The sequence below is a fragment of the Saccopteryx leptura genome, chromosome 2, assembly GCF_036850995.1.
Source record: "Saccopteryx leptura isolate mSacLep1 chromosome 2, mSacLep1_pri_phased_curated, whole genome shotgun sequence".
Classification (NCBI taxonomy): domain Eukaryota; kingdom Metazoa; phylum Chordata; class Mammalia; order Chiroptera; family Emballonuridae; genus Saccopteryx; species Saccopteryx leptura.
In genome coordinates, this window is record NC_089504.1 from 75,976,328 (window position 1) to 75,999,787 (window position 23,460).

Genomic DNA, 23,460 nt, shown 5'->3' on the forward strand with positions numbered 1-23,460 from the left:
TGTTTAGAAACAGTGCTACAAACAGACTACTGAGAAATCTCTAACTAGTTTGTACTTGTGTGATATTTTCTCCCCTTTTTTTCTTTCTTTTTTTAAAATGCACTTTTAATCTAAACTACTCAGCAAGATCAGTAACCATTTCAGCCCCTGATGTGTTAGAGCCATATCCTGGATAGTACTGAGGAAGAGGGTTAATTTAATTACCTCACTTCATCCATGGTATTAGAAAAACAAGGTTTGATATTAGTTGAAATGTGTGGCCGGAAGCCAAACCCAGTCCCTCTATCCCATGGTTTTTCTTTAGTTCTTCTACTTTGTTGGTGTGAACTTTCATGACCACCTTCTTGGATGTCCCTTTCAGCTCATTTCAGGCATTCTACTGGCCTTGCCTTTGACGTCCAACATCCTAGGCTGTTCTGTATTTCTGTCACTCCCAGTTACTGGTTTGTAGTGGCTGTAGGTGAACAAGCATCTCATTATCAACTGGCTTGGTCTTGAGGTGCTTTAACATCCTCAGCAGCGTTGTCAGACTTAGCCTGGGATGTGCTGGTGGGGTTGGTTGCAAGGATTCCAGGGAGCTCACAGAGGCGGTACTGGTCAGGAAGCAATGTTTCCTGTTTTTTTTTTTTAATGTCCATTTTAGTGTGCTAAATTTTGCATATCAAGTTTCACTGCTTGATTAATTTCTTTCAGTTCTCATATATTCTCTAAGCTGGATATATCTGTTTCAGGAGGAAAGAATGTAGTAGGAACTTTTTGCCCAGTCTTTCAGCAAATGCATTGTCCACATTTTAATAACTTTTGTGAAACTTTTTTTTTTTTTTGTATTTTTCCGAAGCTAGAAACGGAGAGACAGACAGACTCCCGCATGCGCCTGACCAGGATCCACCCGGCACGCCCACCAGGGGGCGACGCTCTGCCCCTCCGGGGCGTCGCTCTGCCTCGACCAGAGCCACTCTAGCGCCTGGGGCAGAGGCCAAGGAGCCATCCCCAGCGCCCGGGCCATCTTTGCTCCAATGGAGCCTTGGCTGCGGGAGGGGAAGAGAGAGACAGAGAGGAAGGAGAGGGGGAGGGGTGGAGAAGCAGATGGGTGCTTCTCCTGTGTACCCTAGCCGGGAATCGAACCCTGTACTTCTGCACGCCAGGCCGACGCTCTACCACTGAGCCAACCGGCCAGGGCTATTGTGAAACTTTGAAACAGGCCCATGGAATCTGTGGGAGCAAATGTGGTGCAGAGAATGTCTTGACATGTTTGGTTAATTCTGCTGCTGAACTGGATCCTGCAGCTCATTCTCCGTGTTACAGTAAAACAATATATATCAAAGGGTTGGACAGGAGACATCAATCTTTATATTTCCTTCTTTAGATAACGAACACAAATGTTTCTTAAAGTGGGGTAGATGATCTAATTGGGTTTATTGTGATTTAAACAGACATCATAAAATAAAAAATAATTAGGATGAACACATAGTATTTACTGAAATAAAAATCTCTCGATAAGGCTCGTTGGCTCAGCGGTAGAGCATCGGCCTGGCGTGCAGGGGACCCGGGTTCGATTCCCGGCCAGGGCACATAGGAGAAGCGCCCATTTGCTTCTCCCCCCCCCCCCCCCCCCCCCCCCGTCTCTCTCTTCCCCTCCCGCAGCCAAGGCTCCATTGGAGCAAAGATGGCCCGGGTGCTGGGAATGGCTCCTTGGCCTCTGCCCCAGGCGCTAGAGTGGCTCTGGTTGCGGCAGAGCGACATCCTGGAGGGGCAGAGCATCGCCCCCTGGTGGGCAGAGAGTCGCCCCTGGTGGGCGTGCCGGGTGGATCCCGGTCGGGCGAATGCGGGAGTCTGTCTGACTGTCTCTCTCCGTTTCCAGCTTCAGAAAAATACAAAAAAAAAAAAAAAAAAAAAAATCTCTCGATAAGTATATTGCAGTAGAAAATGGACATGAGAACCAGCTAATAAAAGATAAAATATGTGACTGTTGTATTTCATGAAGAATGCTGCTGTGCCTAGTGTTAGGGAACAGATAAAATGTAGTATAATACTTCTGTTATGGGCAAACCTGTGTGTAGTTAAATTGACTTGTGCTATATATGAATTTGTGTTGGATTTTGTATTTTAATCTGAATTCCATTATGTTTTTTGCCCTTGCTTTCTCAATTACATTAATATTGGATATTAATGAGACAGTTATGCTTGTTGTGCTCATTACCTTAGGCAGTATTATTGGAAATAATTTTTATGAATAGCACATTGATGTTCCTCTAGCACCCTCTGCTGGATATAAGAATTAATTGACCATACTAGAAGATATAAAAAAGTATTAGGAGGGTTTCTTTAATTTAATAATGTCTGTCAACAAAGCCCACTTTTGGAATGACTTTGTTTAAAGATTTAAGATCTTTTTTTTTTTTTACTTCCCTTACTGATGAATTGATAGTTTTAGTAATAATAAACAATTTTTAAACTTGTTTTCTTCTGGATATTTCATTCAAAGTAGGAAAGTATAAAAATAAAGATGTGATTTCTGGTCTATTATTTCAACCCATTTAATTTTGGTCTAGACAGGAAAAATAACCTCTTCTTGATTCAGAGTGAAAATGACTTAACTAATTAATGTAACATAACATACACATAAGAAATGAAGACTCTTGATTCTTTTATCATGGAATCATTGAATAGTCTACATTTTAATAAAATATAAGGCTACTATTTTGATAGACTTATGCATATGATTTTTGAAATCTAAAAAATATATTAACATTGTTAGACTTGTTTCTTTCCTCTATTTGTACTTTATTAGCTTTTTCTTGTTCTTATCCTTTAATTCTCAATGTCTGTGGGCTATTTCTGTGTGACTGGTTAGACTTCTTCTAACTTACAGAACCAAAAACGATCATACTGAATACTGACAAAGTTGACCTTAATTTTTTTAAGGACAAGAACTTCACCTTGTGGTATTTATATAAACACACACACACAGTTGGTATTGGGCTTGCCTTGGGTAATGCTTATTTTAATCTGGTTAAACATAAGAATTTCTCTGTATAGTTGGTACCATGCTTTATACTTACAACCAATGTGGATTCCTGTTCTAAGGATTCAAAGTCAGAAATCAAGAAGCTTGACTGAAGTGGCTGTCACTTCTTTGACATTGTCTTTGGTTCTTACAGTCATGAATTACTATTTTTTTCAGATATACTTCATATTTTCATACATTAATCCATCTAAAATATAGAATTCAGTGGTTTGTAGTATAGCTCTAAATTTGTGTAACATTACCACTATCTAGTTCCAGAACATTCTCATCACTCCAATAAGAAACTTCATGTCCATTAGTAGTCACTACTCATTCTTCTCTTTGCTCCTAGTTACTGGCAAAGTATAAGTAATACTAAAATGACATACCATTACTTACCTATTTGAATGTCTAACCCTCCCCCCCCAAAAGAAACAGAAAAGCAAGCAAACAAAAATAACCATGTCAAGTGTTGGTGAGGATGTATAAAATTGAAATTGGAAATAATTTGAAAAGCTTTGGCATTAAACACCTTCCATTTGACCCAGTGATTGTATCCTTCACTGTTTACTCCAGAGAAATAAAAGTGTATGTCGATACAAGTGCTCATAACAGTTTCATTTGTAGTAGCTTAAACTGGAAACAACTCATATCTCATCAGCAGGTGAGCAGAAACATCATTTGTGGTATATCAACACACTGGGACACTTGAACAATAAAAGAGAATGAACTATTGATACGTGCAACCACGTGGGTAAATCTCAAGATGATTGTGCTGGGAGAAAGAAGCCAAATCCAGAGTGCACCAGTAGTTTTTTAACCTCCAGTCTGTGGACCGGAGCTGGTCCGCCAGGGGTTTATACTCTTCATACAACATGAGGGTAGTTAATGCTTTCACAGAACCTGCAAGAAATTTCTGGTGGATCGGCACCAGTCTGTGGAACTAGTGACATTTGAAAACCACTGGAGTACACACAGTATGATTCAGTTTATATAAAATTTCAGAAAATATAAGCTGATCAGTGGTGACAAAAAACACATCAGTAGTTACTTCAGGGTAGGGATGGAGTGGTGAGGGCCAGTTGAAGGAATTACCAAAAGGCAAAGTGAATCTTCAAGGGGTATTGGAAATATTTCCTCTCTTGATTATGATTTCGTGGGTGTCTCTATGTGTCAAAAGTTATCAAATTATACACTTTTTTTTTTTTTTACAGAGTCAGAGAGAGAGTCAGAATGAGGGATAGACAGGGACAGACAAACAGGAATGGAGAGATGAGAAGCATCAATCATTATTTTTCGTTGTGCATTGCGACACCTTAGTTGTTCATTGATTGCTTTCTCATATGTGCCTTGACCGGGGGCCTTCAGCAGACCGAGTAACCCCTTGCTTGATCCAGCAACCTTGGGTCCAAGTTGGTGAATTTTTGCTCAAACCAGATGAGCCCGTGCTCAACCTGGCGACCTCGAGGTCTCGAACCTGGGTCTTCCGCATCCCAGTCTGACGCTCTATCCACTGCGCCACTGCCTGGTCAGGCTCAGATTATACACTTTTAATATGTGTAGTTCATTTTATGTAAATTATACCTTTATAAAGAAGGAAAAAGAAAGCAAATTCTGGAGCATTCTTCCTGAGTATGATTTTTACATGACTTTACATTCCTGCAAAATAAAAAAAAGAGGCCATGTAATTAATCTAAAGTATTAATTACAATTCTGATTGTAGTCATCCACATCCACTTTAAATCCCCATGTTTATTTAAAACAAACTTCTAATTTGTTTTCAGGCAACTACTATAAGAGTGAGGAAATTAGAAGAAAACATTGAAGCAGAAAGAGCAGCACATTTGGAATCAAAATTTAATTCTGAAATTATTCAGGTAAAATGTAAACACATTTTTTTGTATGGATTTTACTAAGCTGGGGAAAACAGCATGTATTCAGGAAAACAGCATGTATTCAGAGAACTAAGATGTGCATTTAGAATGGGTAACATATTGTTAGGACATTTATCCTGTTTCCTGTAAGGATATGGTTGAAGATACTCCACTGTTTTAGAGGAGGAGTTTGCACAGTGCAGCCCACAGGCCAGCTTTTACTGCCTGTTCCTGTTGACTTTTATGCTATAGTGGCAAAGTAGAGTAGTCGGTACAGACACCTCATGGCCTGCAAAGTCCAAAATATTTATCATCAAATCTGTTCCAGAAAGATTTGTTGATCATAGTGTTCTTTTTATCAATAACTATGAGGTGAATTTATTCTTAAAAACATTAAAAAATGTACCTTTATTTATTGAGTGTCTATCCTGTGCATTATCACCTGTCAGTGTATTAAAAGCCGAAGGTATAAAAGGCGAAGGAGCTTCTTTTGAAACTTACATTCTATCATCAGAAATACTGTGTAGACATGTAGATAAATAAATAGATAGAAATATGAAATACTAAAATACTACAATAACATAATAAAGAGAAGGATTAAATCAGAGAGGGGAATTAAATGAAGGTGTACTAAGAAAAGTGCCTTTACCTGTTCTTAGAGAATGAGAAGGAATTTCTAAGTGAACTGATGCACTTGAACTAGGGGTTGGTAGACTACTGCCCATAGACCAAGTCTGACCCACAAACACAGCCTACGCTGTAAATAAAGTTTTGTGTAAAGTTCCATTACTGTAAGTCTGAAGTTACTTAATTTAACTTGGATTTTTTTTAAGACTTAGATTTTTTCCCCTAAATTTTTGTTACTAGAATTTGCAGTTTTACCTTATTGTTTTTTTTTAAATTTATTTATTAAATTTAATGCACTGACATTGATAAATCAGGGTACATATGTTGAGAGAAAACATCTCTAGATTATTTTGACATTTGATTGTGCTATATACCTCTCCCCCAAAGTTAAATTGTCTTCTGTCACCTTCTATCTGGTTTTCTTTGTGCCCCTCCCCTCCCCCAACCCCTGTCTCCTTCTTCACCCCATCCCCCCTCCTCCCACCCCCCACTCCTGTTGCCATCATATTCTTGTTCATATCTCTGAGTCTCATTTTTATGTCCCTTCTATGTATGGATTCATATAGTTCTTAGTTTTTTTCTGATTTACTTATTTCACTCCGTATAATGTTATCAAGGTCCATCCATGTTATTGTAAATGATCCGATGTCATCATTTCTTATGGCTGAGCAGTATTCCATAGTATATATGTACCAAAGCTTTTTAATCCACTCGTCCTCTGACGGACACTTGGGCTGTTTCCAGATCTTCGCTATTGTGAACAATGCTGCCACAAACATGGGGGTGCATTTCTCCTTTTGGAGCCGTTCTATGGTGTCCTTGGGGTATATTCCTAAAACTGGGATAGCTGGGTCAAAAGGCAGTTCGATTTTCAGTTTTTTGAGGAATCTCCATACTGTTTTCCACAGTGGCTGCACCAGTCTGCATTCCTACCAGCAGTGCAGGAGGGTTCCCTCCACATCCTCGCCAGCACTTATTCTGTGTTGTTTTGTTGATAAGCACCATTCTGACTGGTGTGAGGTGATATCTCATTGTGGTTTTAATTTGCATTTCTCTAATGATTAGTGATGTTGAGCATTTTTTCATATGCCTATTGGCCATCTGTATGTCCTCTTTGGAGAAGTGTCTATTCATCTCTTTTGCCCATTTTTGGATTGGGTTGTTTGTCTTCCTGGTGTTGAGTTTTACAAGTTCTTTATAAATTTTGGTTATTAACCCCTTATCAGACATATTGTCAAATATGTTCTCCCATTGTGTAGTTTGTCTTTTTATTCTGTTCTTATTGTCTTTAGCTGTGCAAAAGCTTTTTAGTTTGATATAGTCCCATTTGTTTATCCTGTCTTTTATTTTCCTTGCCTGTGGAGATAAATCAGCAAATATATTGCTCCGAGAGATGTCGGAGAGCTTACTGCCTATGTTTTCTTCTAAGATGCTTATGGTTTCACAGCCTACATTTAAGTCTTTTATCCATTTTGAGTTTATTTTTGTGAGTGGTGTAAGCTGGTGATCTAGTTTCATTTTTTTGCAGATAGCTGTCCAATTTTCCCAACACCATTTGTTAAAGAGGCTGTCTTTACTCCATTGTATTTCCTTACCTCCTTTGTCAAATATCAGTTGTCCATAGAACTGTGAGTTTATTTCTGGGTTCTCTGTTTTGTTCCATTGATCTATAGGCCTGTTCTTATGCCAGTACCAGGCTGTTTTGAGTACAGCGTCCTTGAAGTATAACTTGATATCAGGAAGTGTGATACCTCCCACTTTATTCTTCTTTTTTTAAGATTGCTGAGGCTATTCGTGTTCTCTTTTGGTTCCATATAAATTTTTGGAATATGTGGTCTATATCTTTGAAGTATGTCATTGGTATTTTAATTGGTATTGCATTGAATTTATAAATTACTTTGGGTAATATAGACATTTTAATGATGTTTATTCTTCCTAACCATGAGCACGGTATATGCTTCCACTTGCTTGTATCTTTCTTGATTTCTTTTATTAATGCTTTGTAATTTTCCGAGTACAAGTCTTTAGTCTCCTTGGTTAAGTTTATTCCTAGGTACTTTATTTTTTTGGTTGTAATTGTGAAGGGGATTGTTTCCTTAATTTCTCTTTCTGACTGTTCATTGTTGGTGTATAAAAATGCCTCTGATTTCTGAGTATTGATTTTATATCCTGCCACTTTGCTGAATTCATTTATCAGGTCCAGTAGCTTTTTGACTGAGACTTTAGGGTTTTCTATATACAATATCATATCATCTGCAAATAATGATAGTTTTACTTCTTCTTTTCCAACTTGAATGCCTTTTATTTCTTCTTCTTGTCTGATTGCTGTTGCTAGGACTTCCAGGACCATGTTAAATAAGGGTGGTGAAAGGGGGCACCCCTGCCTTGTTCCTGATCTTAAGGGTATTGCTTTTAATTTTTGCCCATTGAGTATGATGTTGGCTGTGGGTTTCTCATAGATGGCTTTTATCATGTTGAGGTATGTTCCCTGTATTCCCACTTTGCTGAGAGTTTTGATCATGAATGGGTGCTGGATTTTATCAAATGCTTTTTCTGCATCTATTGAAATTATCATATGGTTTTTCTCCTTTTTGTTTATGTGATGAATCACATTGATTGATTTATGAATATTGTACTAGCCTTGCCTCCCCAGAATAAATCCCACTTGATCATGGTGTATGATTTTTTCCATATATTGTTGGATCCGGTTTGCTAATATTTTGTTGAGGATTTTAGCATCTATATTCATCAGAGATATTGGCCTATAATTTTCTTTCTTTGTGTTGTCTTTGCCTGGTTTTGCTCGCCTCATAAAAGGAGCTTGGAAGTCTTTGTTCCTCTTGAATTTTTTGAAATAGTTTGAGAAGGATAGGAGTTAGTTCTTCTTTGAATATTTGGTAGAATTCTGTTGTGAAGCCATTGGTCCCCGGACTTTTCTTTGTTGGGAGTTTTTTGATAACTGTTTCCATCTCATTTGTTGTAATCGGTCTGTTTAGGTTTTCTGATTCTTCCAGGTTGATTTTTGGAAGATTGTATGCTTCAAGGAATTTGTCCATTTCATCTAGGTTGTCTCGTTTTTTGGCATACAGTTCTTCATAGTATTTTCTTACAATATTTTGTATTTCTGTTGTGTCAGTTGTTATTTCTCCTCCCTCATTTCTAATTTTATTTATTTGAGTCCTCTCTCTCTTTTTCTTGGTGAGTCTACTTAAAGGTTCATCAGTCTTTTTACCTTTTCAAAGAACCAGCTCCTAGTTTCATTGATCCTCTGTATTGTTTCTTTAGCCTCTATGTCATTTATTTCTGCTCTGATCTTTATTATTTCCTTCCTTCTACTACATTTGGGCTTTACTTGCTGTTCTTTTTCTAATTCTTTTAGATTCAGGGTTAAGTTGTTTATTTGAGCTTTTTCTAGTTTCTGAAAGCGTGCCTATAGTGCTATGAACATCCCTCTCAGCATTGCTTTCGCTGTGTCCCATAAATTTTGAGTTGTTGTATGCTCATTGTCATTCGTTTCTAGGAATTTTTTTATTTCTTCTTTGATCTCATTCTTAATCCATTCATTATTTAACACCCTGCTATTTAGTTTCCATGTGTTTGAGAATTTTTGAGCTTTTCTGTTGTGATTCATTTCTAGTTTCATGCCATTGTGATTAGAGAAAGTGCTTGATATGATTTCAGTCTTCTTAAATTTGTTGAGAGCACTTTTGTGCCCTAACATGTGGTCTATCCTAGAGAATGTACCATGAGCACTTGAAAAGAATGTATATTCTGCTGCTTTAGGGTGAAAGGTTCTGAAGATATCTATTAAATCGAGTTGATCTAGTGTTTCCAATAAGTCTGCTGTTTCTTTGTTAATTTTCTTTCTTGAGGATCTATCTAGTGATGTTAGTGGGGTATTGAAATCCCCTACTATTATAGTATTGCTGTTGATCTCGCCCTTTAAATCCATCAAAGTCTGCTTTATATATTTGGGTGCTCCTATATTAGATGCATAGATATTTATAATAGTTATATCTTCCTGTTGGATTACTCCCTTTATCATTATGTAGTGGCCTTCTTTATCTCTTACTATATCCTTTGTTTTAAAGTCCAATTTGTCTGATATAAGTAGTGCTACCCCAGCTTTTTTTTCATTTCCGTTTGCATGAAATGTTTTTTTCCATCCTTTTACCTTCAATCTATGTGTGTCTTTTGTTCTAAGGTGTGTCTCTTGTAGACAACATATGTATGGGTCTGTTTTCTTATCCACGCAGCTACCCTATGTCTTTTGATTGGATCATTTAATCCATTTACATTTAAGGTTATTATTGATATGTAGTTGTTTATTGCCATTTTCTTCTTTAAAGGTGTATTCCTTTTTTGCTATATTCTTTTCCCACTTTGATCTGTTTACAACAGGCCCCTTAACATTTCTTGCAGCATTGGTTTGGTTGTAATGAATTCCTTGAGTTGTTTTTTGTCTGGGAAGCTTTTTATTTCTCCTTTGATTTTAAACGATAGCCTTGCTGGATAAAGTAGTCTTGGTTGTAGGTTCTTGTTCTGCATTACTTTGAATATTTCTTGCAATTCCCTTTTGGCCTCAAGTGTTTCTGTTGAGAAGTCAGATGTTATCCTTATGGGGGCTCCTTTGTAGGTGATAACTTTTTTTTCTCTTGCAGCTTTTAATATTTTCTCTTATCACTTAGCTTTGGTATTTTAATTATGATGTGTCTTGGTGTAGGTTTCTTTGGGTTTCTCTTTAATGGAGTCCTCTGTGCTTCTTGGACTTGTGAGAGTTTCTCTTGCATTAATTTAGGGAAGTTTTCAGCTATGATATGATTGAACAACATCTCTATTCCTTGTTCTTTTTCTTCTTCTTCAGGAACCCCTATGATGCGGATGTTATTTCTCTTCATGTTGTCACAGAGCTCTCTAAGGGTTTCCTCTGACTTTTTGAGTCTCTTTTCTCTTTTCTTCTCTGTTTTCATGCCTTCATTCCAGTTGTCCTCTAATTCGCTGGTTTGATCCTCTGCTCTATCTATCCTGTTTTTAATTCCTTCCATTGTGGTCTTTATTTCTGATATTGTATTTGTCATCTCCGACTGATTCTTTTTTATACTTGCTATTTCTTTATTTAGGTGTTCATAGTGACCATCCATTGTTGTTCTAAGATCCCTAAGCATCCTTACAATCATTATTTTGATCTCCACATCTGGAAGTTTGATTATTTCCATATCACTCAGTTCATCTCCTGAGGGTGTCACTTGTGGTTTCATTTGGATTACACTTTTTTGTCTTCTCATGGTGTTTATTTTTGGAGAGTTGGTTGAGTCTAGGCTTGGTGTTGTCTCTTACCTTATTGTTTTAATAAGCCTTCACATGAGATGCAGGTAAATTTGTAAGAATTCTATAATTTTTTTAACTTTTATCTTTAATGAAATGACCCTTTAACCTTCAAAATTCTCAGATGCAACTATGTGAGTGTCTGTATATTAAGCAAATTTGTGTAAGATAAGCTTTTACCCCCTAATTATTGGATCACCCAAAATGGTAACAATAAGCAATACAGCTTTCATTTCATGAAAGAAGTATCATTCAAAATTAAGATTTTCCATTGTACCTTATGTCACTGGAAATAGTTAGATCTAAAAATGAAAATTATTGCATATATTTTAATTATACAGTTAAAATAATATTCGATATGCTATGACTTGGAGAAATAAAAGTTTATATTTGAACCTTGTATCTATATTGACAGATACTTTCAATGAGGTTCACCTAGTAAACGTTAGTTTCAGACTAGTTTGAAAGCAAATTATACTACCTAATAATTGGAATTAATTACCAGCTTACAAACTAGTTATATATTTGAAATTTCTGTTATTACATTTGTTTGGATACTGTGTTATAAAAATGATAAAGTAGTTTCAAAATGGTTGACCCAGAATTGTTAATTTGTAGTCAACTTTTCTTTCAGTTGGATTGGTTATCATTTGTGACTGAGTGCATTTTTTTTTTATGAAAGATGATAACAGTATAGTCAGAAGAAAATGTTTCCTGTATTTATTTTACTTGTAAACATTGGATTTATACAAAACAACACAGAAAAATAAAGTGTAAAAGACCAAGTTTGAAAATTTACAAAGTTGTATCTACATATTCATTCTATTTTTTTACTGTAGTGCAAAAATGAATGTTTCAATTACTCCAGGAGAAGTTTGCATAATTACAAATGATTTCTTATGATCATTATTTGTGTAGATTAATTTATGAACCTTTTTCATACTGTCCTAGGCTTCATTTCTTGGTGAGTTTACCTTTTTAACACAGGTTGTCTTTTGCCATTTCTGGGAGTCTTGTCCCATGCAGAGTTCATGGCTTTCTCTGGTTTCATGGCCCTTTGTGCATGCCTCTGTGACAGGGAGTACTCACCACATGGTCTGTTCTCTCCTAAAAACTATGAACTCCTCAAGAACTAAGTTGTGCCTTTTTATGATTATTATATATATCTTGAACACTAGTATACTAAATGCTTAAAATATTTAAACAATAAGTATAATATATTTATATTTATATTTAATATTAAATATGTTAATATAAAATTAATATTAAATAGATATCTCATTAGATCTTTGTAGCAACCCTGTAAAGGTGATAGTTTGTATATTATTATTATTTACTGCCCAAGGTCCTACAAGTTAATTTGCAAGGCTGGATTTAAACCCAAATCATATGCTTCTAAAGCCTATTACCTATGTAGTGTGAAACATTTTTTTCTACTCTACTCTTTTTTTTGAACTTTAGCCAACTATTTTTTTAATTTAATTTTCTGAAAAGGTAAAATATCTCCATAGTTCAGAAGTAAAAACAATACTAAACAATTGAGAACTCTTGCTTTCACTCACTCCTTCCTGTTTCTCTCCCCTCCAGCCTGCTACTTATTATTTGTTTCATTTGTTTACCTAAAATATAGCATACTATATATTATATATATACAAGGAGCTTGATTTTGCTCTTTTCAGTATATATTAACAGCCTGACCAGGTGGTGGTGCACTGGATAGAGAGTTGACCTAGGACCCTGAGGACCCAGGTTTGAAACCTTGAGGTTGCTGATTTGAGCATGAGCTCACTTAGCTTGAGCTCAGGCTCATCAACTTGAGTGTGGGGTTGTCGCTAGCTTGAGTGTCAGATCATAGACATGACCACATGGTCACCGGCTTGAACCCAAAGCTGGCTGGCTTGAGCAATGGGTCACTGGCTTGGCTGGAGACCCCTGGTCGGGCTCATATGAGAAAGCAATCAATGAACAACTAAAATGTCACAACTATGAGTTGATGCTTCTCATCTCTCTCCCTTCCTGTTTGTCTCTGTTTTTCTCTTGCTAAAATAAAAACGCGCGCGCGCACACGCACACACACACACACACACACACACATATAGCTCACAAAAATTAGGGGGTATTTCAAAGTGAATATGAAGCGATAAAAAAAGAAGCATTTGGCTTTTTTTTTTTTTTTTTTTCATTTTTCTTAAGCTGGAAACAGGGAGAGACAGTCAGACAGACTCCCGCATGCGCCCGACCGGGATCCACCCGGCACGCCCACCAGGGGCGACGCTCTGCCCATCCTGGGCGTCGCCATGTTGCGACCAGAGCCATTCTAGCGCCTGAGGCAGAGGCCACAGAGCCATCCCCAGCGCCCGGGCCATCTTTGCTCCAATGGAGCCTTGGCTGCGGGAGGGGAAGAGAGAGACAGAGAGGAAAGTGCGGCGGAGGGGTGGAGAAGCAAATGGGCGCTTCTCCTGTGTGCCCTGGCCGGGAATCGAACCCGGGTCCTCCGCACGCTAGGCCGACGCTCTACCGCTGAGCCAACCGGCCAGGGTGCATTTGGCTTTTTATTAAACAAGAACACAAGAAAAGCAAATGACAAGTCAAAAAAAGTTGTTTGATTTTGCAAATGAGATGCAAAATCAACTTATTTAATTGGTGAAAATGCACTGTACAAAAAGCTGAAAGTATCTGCACATTCCCTGATCCCCTAATCTTTGGGATTGCCTTTTTAAAAGTTGTTTTCCTCCCTTTTTACAGCTATGTATTTTTTATGGCAATACACTTTATTGTTGGGATAGATAGGGAATATAATTTTTAAAACGTTGTATTATGTAAAATTTTAAGTATATACAAAAATACAAACTAATAGGTTGAAGCCCATGTACTCATCACACAGCTTTAGGTTTTACTTAGGCCAGTCGTGTTTTATGTTCCCTCTCCCACTCCTCCATCATCAGATTATTTTAAATCAGGGGTCCCCAAACTACGGCCCGCGGGCCACATGCGGCCCCCTGAGGCCATTTATCCGGCCCACCGCACTTCCGGAAGGGGCACCTCTTTCATTGGTGGTCAGTGAGAGGAGCAAAGTTCCCATTGAAATACTGGTCAGTTTGTTAATTTAAATTTACTTGTTCTTTATTTTAAATATTGTATTTGTTCCTGTTTTGTTTTTTTTTACTTTAAAATAAGATATGTGCAGTGTGCATAGGGATTTGTTCATAGTTTTTTTTTATAGTCCAGCCCTCCAACGGTCTGAGGGACAGTGAACTGGCCCCCTGTGTAAAAAGTTTGGGGACCCCTGTTTTAAAGCAAATCCCAGATATCATATGTACCATATCCATAAATATTTCAGTCAAGTAATAATACTTGATAATAAAAACTTCACTTTCTTCAGTAAGAAATCTTCAGGAATAAAAAGAGTATTAACTTTCTTAGATTTATAAAGATGTGATGATGTTTTGCATAAGAGGGGAAGAAAAATTTCGTTTAGTTAAAAAAACCACTTTATTATGCTTTATAAAAGAAGTGTCCAAATGGATTAGGAGGTCAATATTAGGCACTCGGATGGGACAGGTTATGTTGTATCAGCCTGTACCTTTTCTTAGTGCAGTTCACTCTGTTCTTCTATTCTTCCTCCCTTCCATTGAACATGTTGAGAAAGGGAATAAACTGTGTTTTGTTTATTTTCCTTTTTAAATCAAAGCAGAAAGAAAGTATTCAGATGAATGATCTGGTGGTGTTGATAAAGTATTCTACTCAATTTGAGATTGATGCTTCTAGCATTTCCTCGCTTGCTTTAATTACTTCTTTGTTACCTGGTAGTTGCGGATTCGAGACCTGGAAGGAGCTTTGCAGGTAGAAAAGGCCAGCCAAGCAGAAGCTGTTGCTGATTTGGAGATGATCAAGAATGAATTCAAAGAAGTTGAAAGTGCATATGAGCGGGAAAAGCATAATGCACAAGAGAGCTTTGCAAAACTAAGTTTGTAAGTGTTCTACTGTAAAATTCTCTAAGTTAAGATAGTTTATGAAACTCATGTAAGTATGAATGTGTAGTATTTTAAATAGTCGTCCCTTGCCATATTGTGGTTCACTTTTTTGTGGTCTCAACTGTATCACGGATTTTAAAATCGTATATATCTAATTTTATATTGCAGATTTTTCACTATCTTGCATGATGTTGCAGTATATAGGTATTTTTATATATTTATTATTTTAATTTTTTGCAGTAAAATAAGCATTTTCTAGCCTAAAAAAGTGAAAACAATATAAAAATATTAATTAGAACACATTAAAAGAATATTAAATTGAAATAAAGCCTTAAAATATATAGAAATCATAAAATAAATATTAGGTCACTACTAAGTGGATTTTTACCTATGGGGTGGGGTTCTGGAACCTAATCCCTGAGATAGACGAGGGACCACTGTTTCCATTAATATCAGTGGTGTTGGGTATAAAGGACTTCATCAAGTATAACTGTACTTAGTTTTTTGGATTTTTAAGTATCCTGGCTCTTCCAGGTAGTCTCAGAAATGTAGTTCTTACACTAGAAATTAAATGTATTACTGTATTTTACATTATATCTGCTGAAGTAATACAGTATCTTTAAAGACCTTGACTTTTAGGTCACCTAAATTGGTGTGTGTGGAGATGCAGAATGTTTGTTTGAGATTTTCTAAAACTGCAGACATAATAGTAGGACTAATACTGCCACTAGTGGCAAGCATGCATTGTGGCTCACTTCATGGCTAGTGCTGCATGGTTTCCTTTAACTGATACAACGCCTTATGAGGTAGCTACTCCTTATGCCTCAGTTTTACATACATGAAAATTGAGGTTTAACGAGGGTAAGGACACATAGCTAATAAGTAGCAGACCATCGTTTTTCTGACTCCTACTAATTTTATTTTAAATTTATTTTATTAATATTTAGAGAGAGGAGAGTGAGAAGGTGGGGGGGGAGCAAGAAGCATCAACTCAGTAATTGCTTCTTGCATGTGCCTTCACCAGGCAAGCCTGGGGTTTTGAACCTACCACCTCAGCATTTCAGGTGGATGCTTTATCTGCTGTACCATCACAGCTTAGGTCAGTGGTTCTCAAAGTTTTTGAAATCGAGGAGCATTTAAAATCCTACAAATGCCCTGGCCGGTTGGCTCAGCGGTAGAGCGTCGGCCTAGTGTGCGGAGGACCCGGGTTCGATTCCGGCCAGAGCACACAGGAGAAGCGCCCATTTGCTTCTCCACCCCTCCGCCGCGCTTTCCTCTCTGTCTCTCTCTTCCCCTCCCGCAGCCAAGGCTCCATTGGAGCAAAGATGGCCCGGGCGCTGGGGATGGCTCTGTGGCCTCTGCCTCAGGCGCTAGAGTGGCTCTGGTCGCAACATGGCGACGCCCCGGAGGGGCAGACCATCACCCCCTGGTGGGCAGAGCGTTGCCCCATGGTGGGCGTGCCGGGTGGATCTCGGTCGGGCGCATGCGGGAGTCTGTCTGACTGTCTCTCCCTGTTTCCAGCTTCAGAAAAATGAAAAAAAAAAAAAAAAATCCTACAAATAATTGTAGGTGCACTATATACAAATTTCAGAGAAATATGTTATAATAATTAAGTCAGATATTAAAGAAAAAATATAAAGTCCAAGTATGCTTTTACAGTAATTAAATGAAATAAATATGACAAAATTAAATTTATTCTGACATTAAAAAACATTTTTATGTTACATTTTTTGAGTTACGCTTTTTAGAATTCGTAAAAAAGGGGTTAAAAAATAAAAAGAACAACAAAAAGTTGTCTTTTTTTTTTTTTTTTTTTTTTTTACAGAGGCAGAGATAGACAGGGACAGACAGACAGGAACAGAGAGAGATAAGAAGCATCAATCATCAGTTTTTCGTTGCGCATTGCGACTTCTTATTTGTTCATTGATTGCTTTCTCACATGTGCCTTGACCGCAGGCCTTCAGCAGACCGAGTAACCCCCTGCTGGAGCCAGCGACCTTGGGTCTAAGCTGGTGAGCTCTTTGCTCAAGCCAGATGAGCCCGCACTCAAGCTGGCAACCTCAGGGTCTCGAACCTGGGTCCTTCCGCATCCCAGTCCAACGCTCTATCCACTGCGCCACCACCTGGTCAGGCAAAAAAAAAGTTGTCTTTTTATATATCATATATAGATACATTCTTAGTAAGATTTATTAAATTTGGCAGGTCCTGGCACGAATGTGTTAAGTTTTTTCATTCTTGTGTTTATGAGAAACATGAGCCTGATATGTTCTAGCGATTTCTTCAATGTTTGGGCATATATTTGAAAGGCTAACTCTCATTTCCTCGTCAATACATTGAAGAATTCCTCTCTTTTTACTCTTAATTGTGTTGAGGGTAGAAAATCCTAATTCACATAAATAGGATGTTGAAAATTGTAGTAAAATGTTCAAAGTTTCTTTAGATATTGCCACATATTTTTCTTTAATAGAAATTCAAAAGGCTTCAGGAGACAATTCTTTATGTATAATCATCAATCCAAAACCCCCACCATACATACCATCTTAACTTTACACCAAACAAAGGATAGAAGAAACTTGCCTCCAGTCTTTCCAGGAAACATGGGGGATAGTTAAACAATCCAACACCACAGCTTAACAGCCTTTTGCAACCTAATCAGGCAAGTGAGGTGGAGGTTGGGCAGACTGTCAGCGTACAGCCAATTCCCCACACCTCTGTCCCCCAAAAATCTAAACTCCAAAAACTATTGGTTTTTTGGTTCCCAACAGGCACATATTTCTCTGGAATACCATAGGGCGCACCTGGAAATCTTTTCTAGGGCAGGGGTCTCAAACTCAACTCAGCATGTGGGCCACAGAGCAAGATCACAGCCGTTTGGCAGGCTGCACTAGGTCTACAAAAGGCAACTGTTGGCCCTGGCTGGTTGGCTCAGCGGTAGAGCGTCGGCCTAATGTGCGGAGGACCCGGGTTCGATTCCCGGCCAGGGCACACAGGAGAAGCGCCCATTTGCTTCTCCACACCTCCGCCGCGCTTTCCTCTCTGTCTCTCTCTTCCCCTCCCGCAGCCAAGGCTCCATTGGAGCAAAGATGGCCCAGGCGCTGGGGATGGCTCTGTGGCCTCTGCCTCAGGCGCTAGAGTGGCTCTGGTTGCAATATGGCGACGCCCAGGATGGGCAGAGCATCGCCCCCTGGTGGGCAGAGCGTCGCCCCTGGTGGGCGTGCCGGGTGGATCCCGGTTGGGCGCATGCGGGTGTCTGTCTGACTGTCTCTCCCTGTTTCCAACTTCAGAAAAATGAAAAAAAAAAAAAAAAGGCAACTGTTATGCAACACTTTTCTCACTGCAGTTGAAAACAAAAAAAAATCAGTACAACAAGCACAATCGTACATGCAGTTTACTGCGGGCTGCGAGTTTGAGACCCCTGTTAGGGTACACCAGTGTGCCCTGGCACACACTTTGAGAACCCCTGGGTTAGGCTCTGAGTCCTGCTAATTTTAACTTTTTTAATCCCAAAGCCTCCTTTCATCTGGAATGTTCTGTGGGATGCTTTATGAAGTTTATAATTTTTAAACGCCACCCCCCCAAAGTCAGTAGTCATACTAAACCATTTTACCACCATTGGTATGTGCATGATGATAGGCTGGCAGTTAGGGTTATATGTGTGTGTATATGCATACATATATATGATTTTTAATTAATAAATTTATTTTTATGTATATTTAAAATTTTAAAATATTTTTAATGTTTATTTCTATGACATAGATCATGGTATTCCATTTACAGTAGTAATATAAGATTTCTTTTATACTTTATTTCACTTAAGTGAGTTAAAGAAAAATATTGTTTAAATGTAATTATTATAAAAATAGCAAAAATCATAAAGATAGCACTCAAAAGACAGATGTTTGAAAAAATATAGAACTTTGTCACTGTGACTATCTTTATTAATAATGCTTATAATATTTTCAACCAGTAGTTCTTTTTATTTATTTATTTATTTATTTATTTATTTATTTATTTATTTATTGTATTTTTCCAAAGCTGGAAACGGGAGGCAGTCAGACAGACTCCCGCATGTGCCTGACCGGGATCCACCTGGCATGCCCACCAGGGGGCGATGCTCTGTCCATCTTGGGGTGTCGCTCTGCCGCAATCAGAACCATTCTAGCACCTGAGACAGAGGCCACAGAGCCATCCTCAGCACCCGGGCCAACTTTGCTCCAGTGGAGCCTTGGCTGCGGGAGGGGAAGAGAGAGACAGAGAGGAAGGAGAGGGGGAGAGGTGGAGAAGGCGATGGGCGCTTCTCCTGTGTGCCCTGGCCGGGAATCGAACCTGGGACTCCCGCATGCCAGGCCAACGCTCTACCACTGAGCCAACCGGCCAGGGCCTCAACCAGTAGTTCTTAATTGGGTTGACTTGCTTCCTCTAGGATGACTGAAATGATATTCTGTAATATATTTAAACTTATCTCAGAGGTTCCTTACACTATCCTCAAATTCTTGGGTTCTTTTTTCTTTTTGCTATTCTTATTGGGTTATTTTTGCTTCTTTACATTCCAAATTGCTGATTTGATTCTCTACTTCATCTGTTTTACTGTTGATTCCCTGTAAATTAGAGTTCATTTCAATTACTGTATCTTTCATTTCTGACTGGCCCTTTTTTATGCTATTGAGGTTCTCACTGCGTTCAGTGAGCATCCTTATAACACTGGTGTGTTTTGAACTCCACATATAGTAGATTGCTTGTCTCTATTTTGTTTAGTTCCTTTTCTGGAGTTTTGTTCTCTTCTTTCATTTGGGATATGTTTCTTAGTCTCCTAATTTTGGCAGCTTTCCTGTATTTGTTTCTATGTATTAGATAGAGCTGCTTGGTAGACTGGCCTAATAATGGAGGTGTTCTGTGAAGTTAAGTGGCCCAGGCTTCCTGATCACCCAGGCTGAGTACTTGAGGTACACCCCTGTGTAGGCTGTGTACACCCTCCTGTTACAGTTGAGCCTTGATTGCTGTTGGCACATCAATTGGAGGGATTTAACCCCAGGCCGATCAGCTGCAAGGACTGGTTTTGACCACTGATCACAGACCTCTGACCACCATGGGGATCAGCTGTGCAGAGGCCCACTCCACAGAACAGGACTTACTTCAGCGGGGCTCTGGTGCCTGCTGAGTCTACCCCTTGAGTGTGTCACTTATGGAGGTGGTTGGGTGGTGGTGCTTTGATTTGGCTAGATTTTAGGCAGTTCTGAATGATGATTGTTGTGTAGTTTAGTTGTAATTTTTATGTGGTTGTGGGAGGAGGCAAGTTCCATATTTACCTATATGCCATCTTGACCAGAAGTTGAGGCAACCACATTTATTTATTTATTATTTTTTTTCCAATACAGAGAGAGTCAGAGAGAGGGATAGATAGGGACAGACAGACAGGAACGCAGAGAGATGAGAAGCATCAATCATCAGTTTTTCATTGTGACACCTTAGTTCATTGATTGTTTTCTGATATGTGCCTTGACCGTAGGCCTTCAGCAGACTGAGTAACCCCTTGCTCGAGTCAGCGACCTTGGGTCCAAGCTGGTGAGCCTTGCTCAAACCAGATGAGCCCACACTCAAGCTGACGACCTCGGGGTCTCGAACCTGGGTCTTCTGCATCCCAGTCCGACGCTCTATCCACTGCACCCCCGTCTGGTCAGGCAGAGGCAACCACTTTTAATTCTTACCAATGTTTCCTCTGATATTTAACTTCATATTTCTAAATACTATACATTCATATTCTGCCATTTTTTGATTTTCACATTTAAATGTTACCTATGGCCTTTACTTATCTCCACTGTACCCTTTCCGCACATCACCCACTTACTCGTTTTGTCCTCCGTCCTTTAATAGTGTTATATTTTTGGGGTGTTTTTTGTGTAACTCATCTCTCTCTCTCTCTCTCTCTCTCTCTCTCTCTCTCTCTCAATCTCTCTCTCTCTCTCTCTCTCTTTATTAGGGGAAAGGAGGCGAGATAGGCAGACTAGGAATACCTGGAAACCCAATCTAGGGCCAATGCTGAAGTACAGAGTTAGTTTTAGCATTTGAGGCTGATGCACTCAGACCAGTTGAGCCATTTTCAGTGTCTGGGACCACGCACAAACCAATTGAGCCACTGAATGTGGGTAGGGAAGAGGGAGAGAAGGAGGAGAGAGAAAGGAGAGAAGCAAATGATTGCTTCTCCTGTGTGCCATGACTGGAATCAAACCTTAAACATCCATACACCAGGCTGATGCTCTATCCACTGAATAACCAGCCAGGGCCATCTTTATATATTTTTATAGCACATTTTATATTCTATTTTGTGTGTTGTCTGTCTATATATGTTGAGGGGAACTTTGTTTCATTCATTGCTGTCTTCCAATGCCTAGAATAGTGCCTGCTACATAAGAGCTGTTTAAGGTTTGCTGAATTATTAAGTGAATAAATAAATAACACTTGCCTCATTTTAAATTGGACTAGTTTATATGTTCCAATTGCTACGTTATTTTTAAACTCTCTAATAGAACTGAAAACATCTCATTGTGTTCCTACACCTCAGAAACACTATCATGTTTAAGTTTTCTCTAAGACACACCCCTCTGGCACCTCTTTCTCCACCTCTCCATTCTGGACGATTTGCTTTCGGCTCCCTTTTCACAGTCACCCTGGGGCTTCCCTTCACCAGTCCTTGGAATTCCTCTGCTTTCCTCTGTACTGGATCTCTTGTTTGCTGATTTTGTGCCTTTTTTCTTGTTTGATTTATTCCCTCGTAAAGTAGCTTCTTGAGAAATTACACATTAGAGGAAAAATTTAAAACTTGTGATCTGAAAAAATTTTTAAAAAAAATCTTTGTCTTCTTTCATACTTCCACTGGTATTCATTCAATTTTAATGTCAAGAAGTCTGAAGTCACTTGGTGGGTCATCTATAACAAAATTTTGTCTAAAATACTTCCAGGCAACATTTTATCATATGTCCATACAAGAATATAAATATAGTTTAATATCAGCCTGAACAAAATTTAAATATGAAGGCAAATCCTTTGAAAAGAAATTCATGTGTTTTTACGGTGAATATGAATTATTTTTTATTATTTTTGCTTTGGGCTTTTCATGCCATCACAACAGTTCCATTTGTACAGACACTCAGGAAAAAAGTTGGCTCCATTTCTTTTCTTTTCTTTTTTTTTTTTTTTTTAGTGAGGGGGGGCAGATAGGGACAGACAGACATAAAAGGACAGAGATGAGAAGCATCAGTCATAGTTGCAGCACTTTTAGTTATTGATTGCTGTCTAATACCTGCCCTGTTTGGGGGGCTCAGCTGAGCCAGTGACCCCTTGCTTAAGCCAGTGACCTTAGGGCTCAAGCCAGTGACCATGGGGTCATGTCTATGATCCCACACTCAAGGTGATGACCCTGCACCCAAGCTGGTGAGCTCGTGCTCAAGCCTGACTTAAGGGTTTCAAACCCAGGTCCACAGTGTCCCAGGTCAACACTCTATCCACTGTGCCAATGCCCGGTCAGGTGGCTCCATTTCTAGTGTAATACTATTATTTAAAAATTATTTGATAGGACTGTTGTGTTTTGAGGCAGTTTCTGAGATAATTGAACCATGGTGTGTGGGTTTTGTTCATCCAAAATAATAGTGAGACCAAATCAACAATAAACATATCTTGCTTATAACATTGTGCCTACTACAAATATCTGCTAACAAAAGGGTGATGAGGTGTTACTCATTTAGAGTCTTTCAGTTAAGAATATGCAGCCCTTTCTATTTGAAAAAATGAGAGGTGACCTATTAAAGCCTTTTGTCTTTAAAACGTGATATATAGTACATATGCCACTTGTCTTAAAGATGTATAATAGGATTTGATAAAAGCATATTTGAAAAACTTGCTCTGATACTTTTAACTTTTCAGATTAGAAAGAGAGTATGTCTCCAAAGACAAGAAACTCAATGAAGAGCTTGAGGAACAGAAGAAAGTCATTGTAGATCTTTCAAAGAGACTCCAGTACAATGAAAAAAGTTTCAGTGAATTACAGGAAGAACTTGTAATGGTAAGGATGAAAAAAAGCCCTATGGCAATTATTTTATTGGATCAAATGAGATGTTTAACAGGTTTTTTCCCTCACAACATGCCATGAGATAGTAGTATGAAAGTAATTTTAGTGACATTGACATCAAATTTCAAAAAGAGAAGCTGCCGGACCAGGCAGTGGCACAGTGAATAGAGTGTTGGACTGGGATGCAGAGGACCCAGGTTTGAAACCCCGAGGTCACTGGCTTGAGCGTGGGCTCATCCGGCTTGAGTGGAGGCTCACCAGCTTGAGTGAGGGATTGCTGGCTTGAGCATGGGATCATAGACAGGACCCCATGGTTGCTGGCTTGAAGCCCAAGGTTGCTGACTTGAGTCCAAGGTCGCTGGCTTGAGCAAGGGGTCACTCACTCTGCTGTAGCCCCCTGGTCAAGGCACATATGAGAAAGCAATCACTGAACAACTAAGGAGCTGCAACAAAGAACTGATGCTTCTCACCTCTCTCCCTTCCTGTCTGTCCCTATCTGTCCCTCTCTCTGACTCTCTCTCAAAAAAAAAAAAAAAAAAGTAGAGAGGCTGATTACAATTAAGATGTACATAATAAAACCTCTTTTATTTG

The 23,460-nt window shown here is 38.7% G+C and overlaps 1 protein-coding gene, 1 non-coding gene and 1 pseudogene across 2 annotated transcripts in view; 2 read left to right on the forward strand and 1 right to left on the reverse strand.

Moving 5' to 3' along the window:
- The window catches only part of CCDC171 (coiled-coil domain containing 171), a 395,587-nt gene that overhangs the window by 71,359 nt on the left and 300,768 nt on the right, over positions 1 to 23,460 (forward strand). The window contains exons 8-10 of the mRNA XM_066368208.1: positions 4,792 to 4,884; positions 14,644 to 14,804; positions 22,725 to 22,863. Of these exons, the coding sequence (XP_066224305.1) occupies positions 4,792 to 4,884; positions 14,644 to 14,804; positions 22,725 to 22,863 (393 nt within the window). The remainder of the gene's footprint in view (positions 1 to 4,791; positions 4,885 to 14,643; positions 14,805 to 22,724; positions 22,864 to 23,460) is intronic.
- LOC136393831 (acyl-CoA-binding protein pseudogene) lies at positions 206 to 638 on the reverse strand (annotated as a pseudogene).
- TRNAI-AAU (transfer RNA isoleucine (anticodon AAU)) lies at positions 17,717 to 17,792 on the forward strand. The gene has a single exon. It is a non-coding gene; the product is annotated as a tRNA-Ile (tRNA).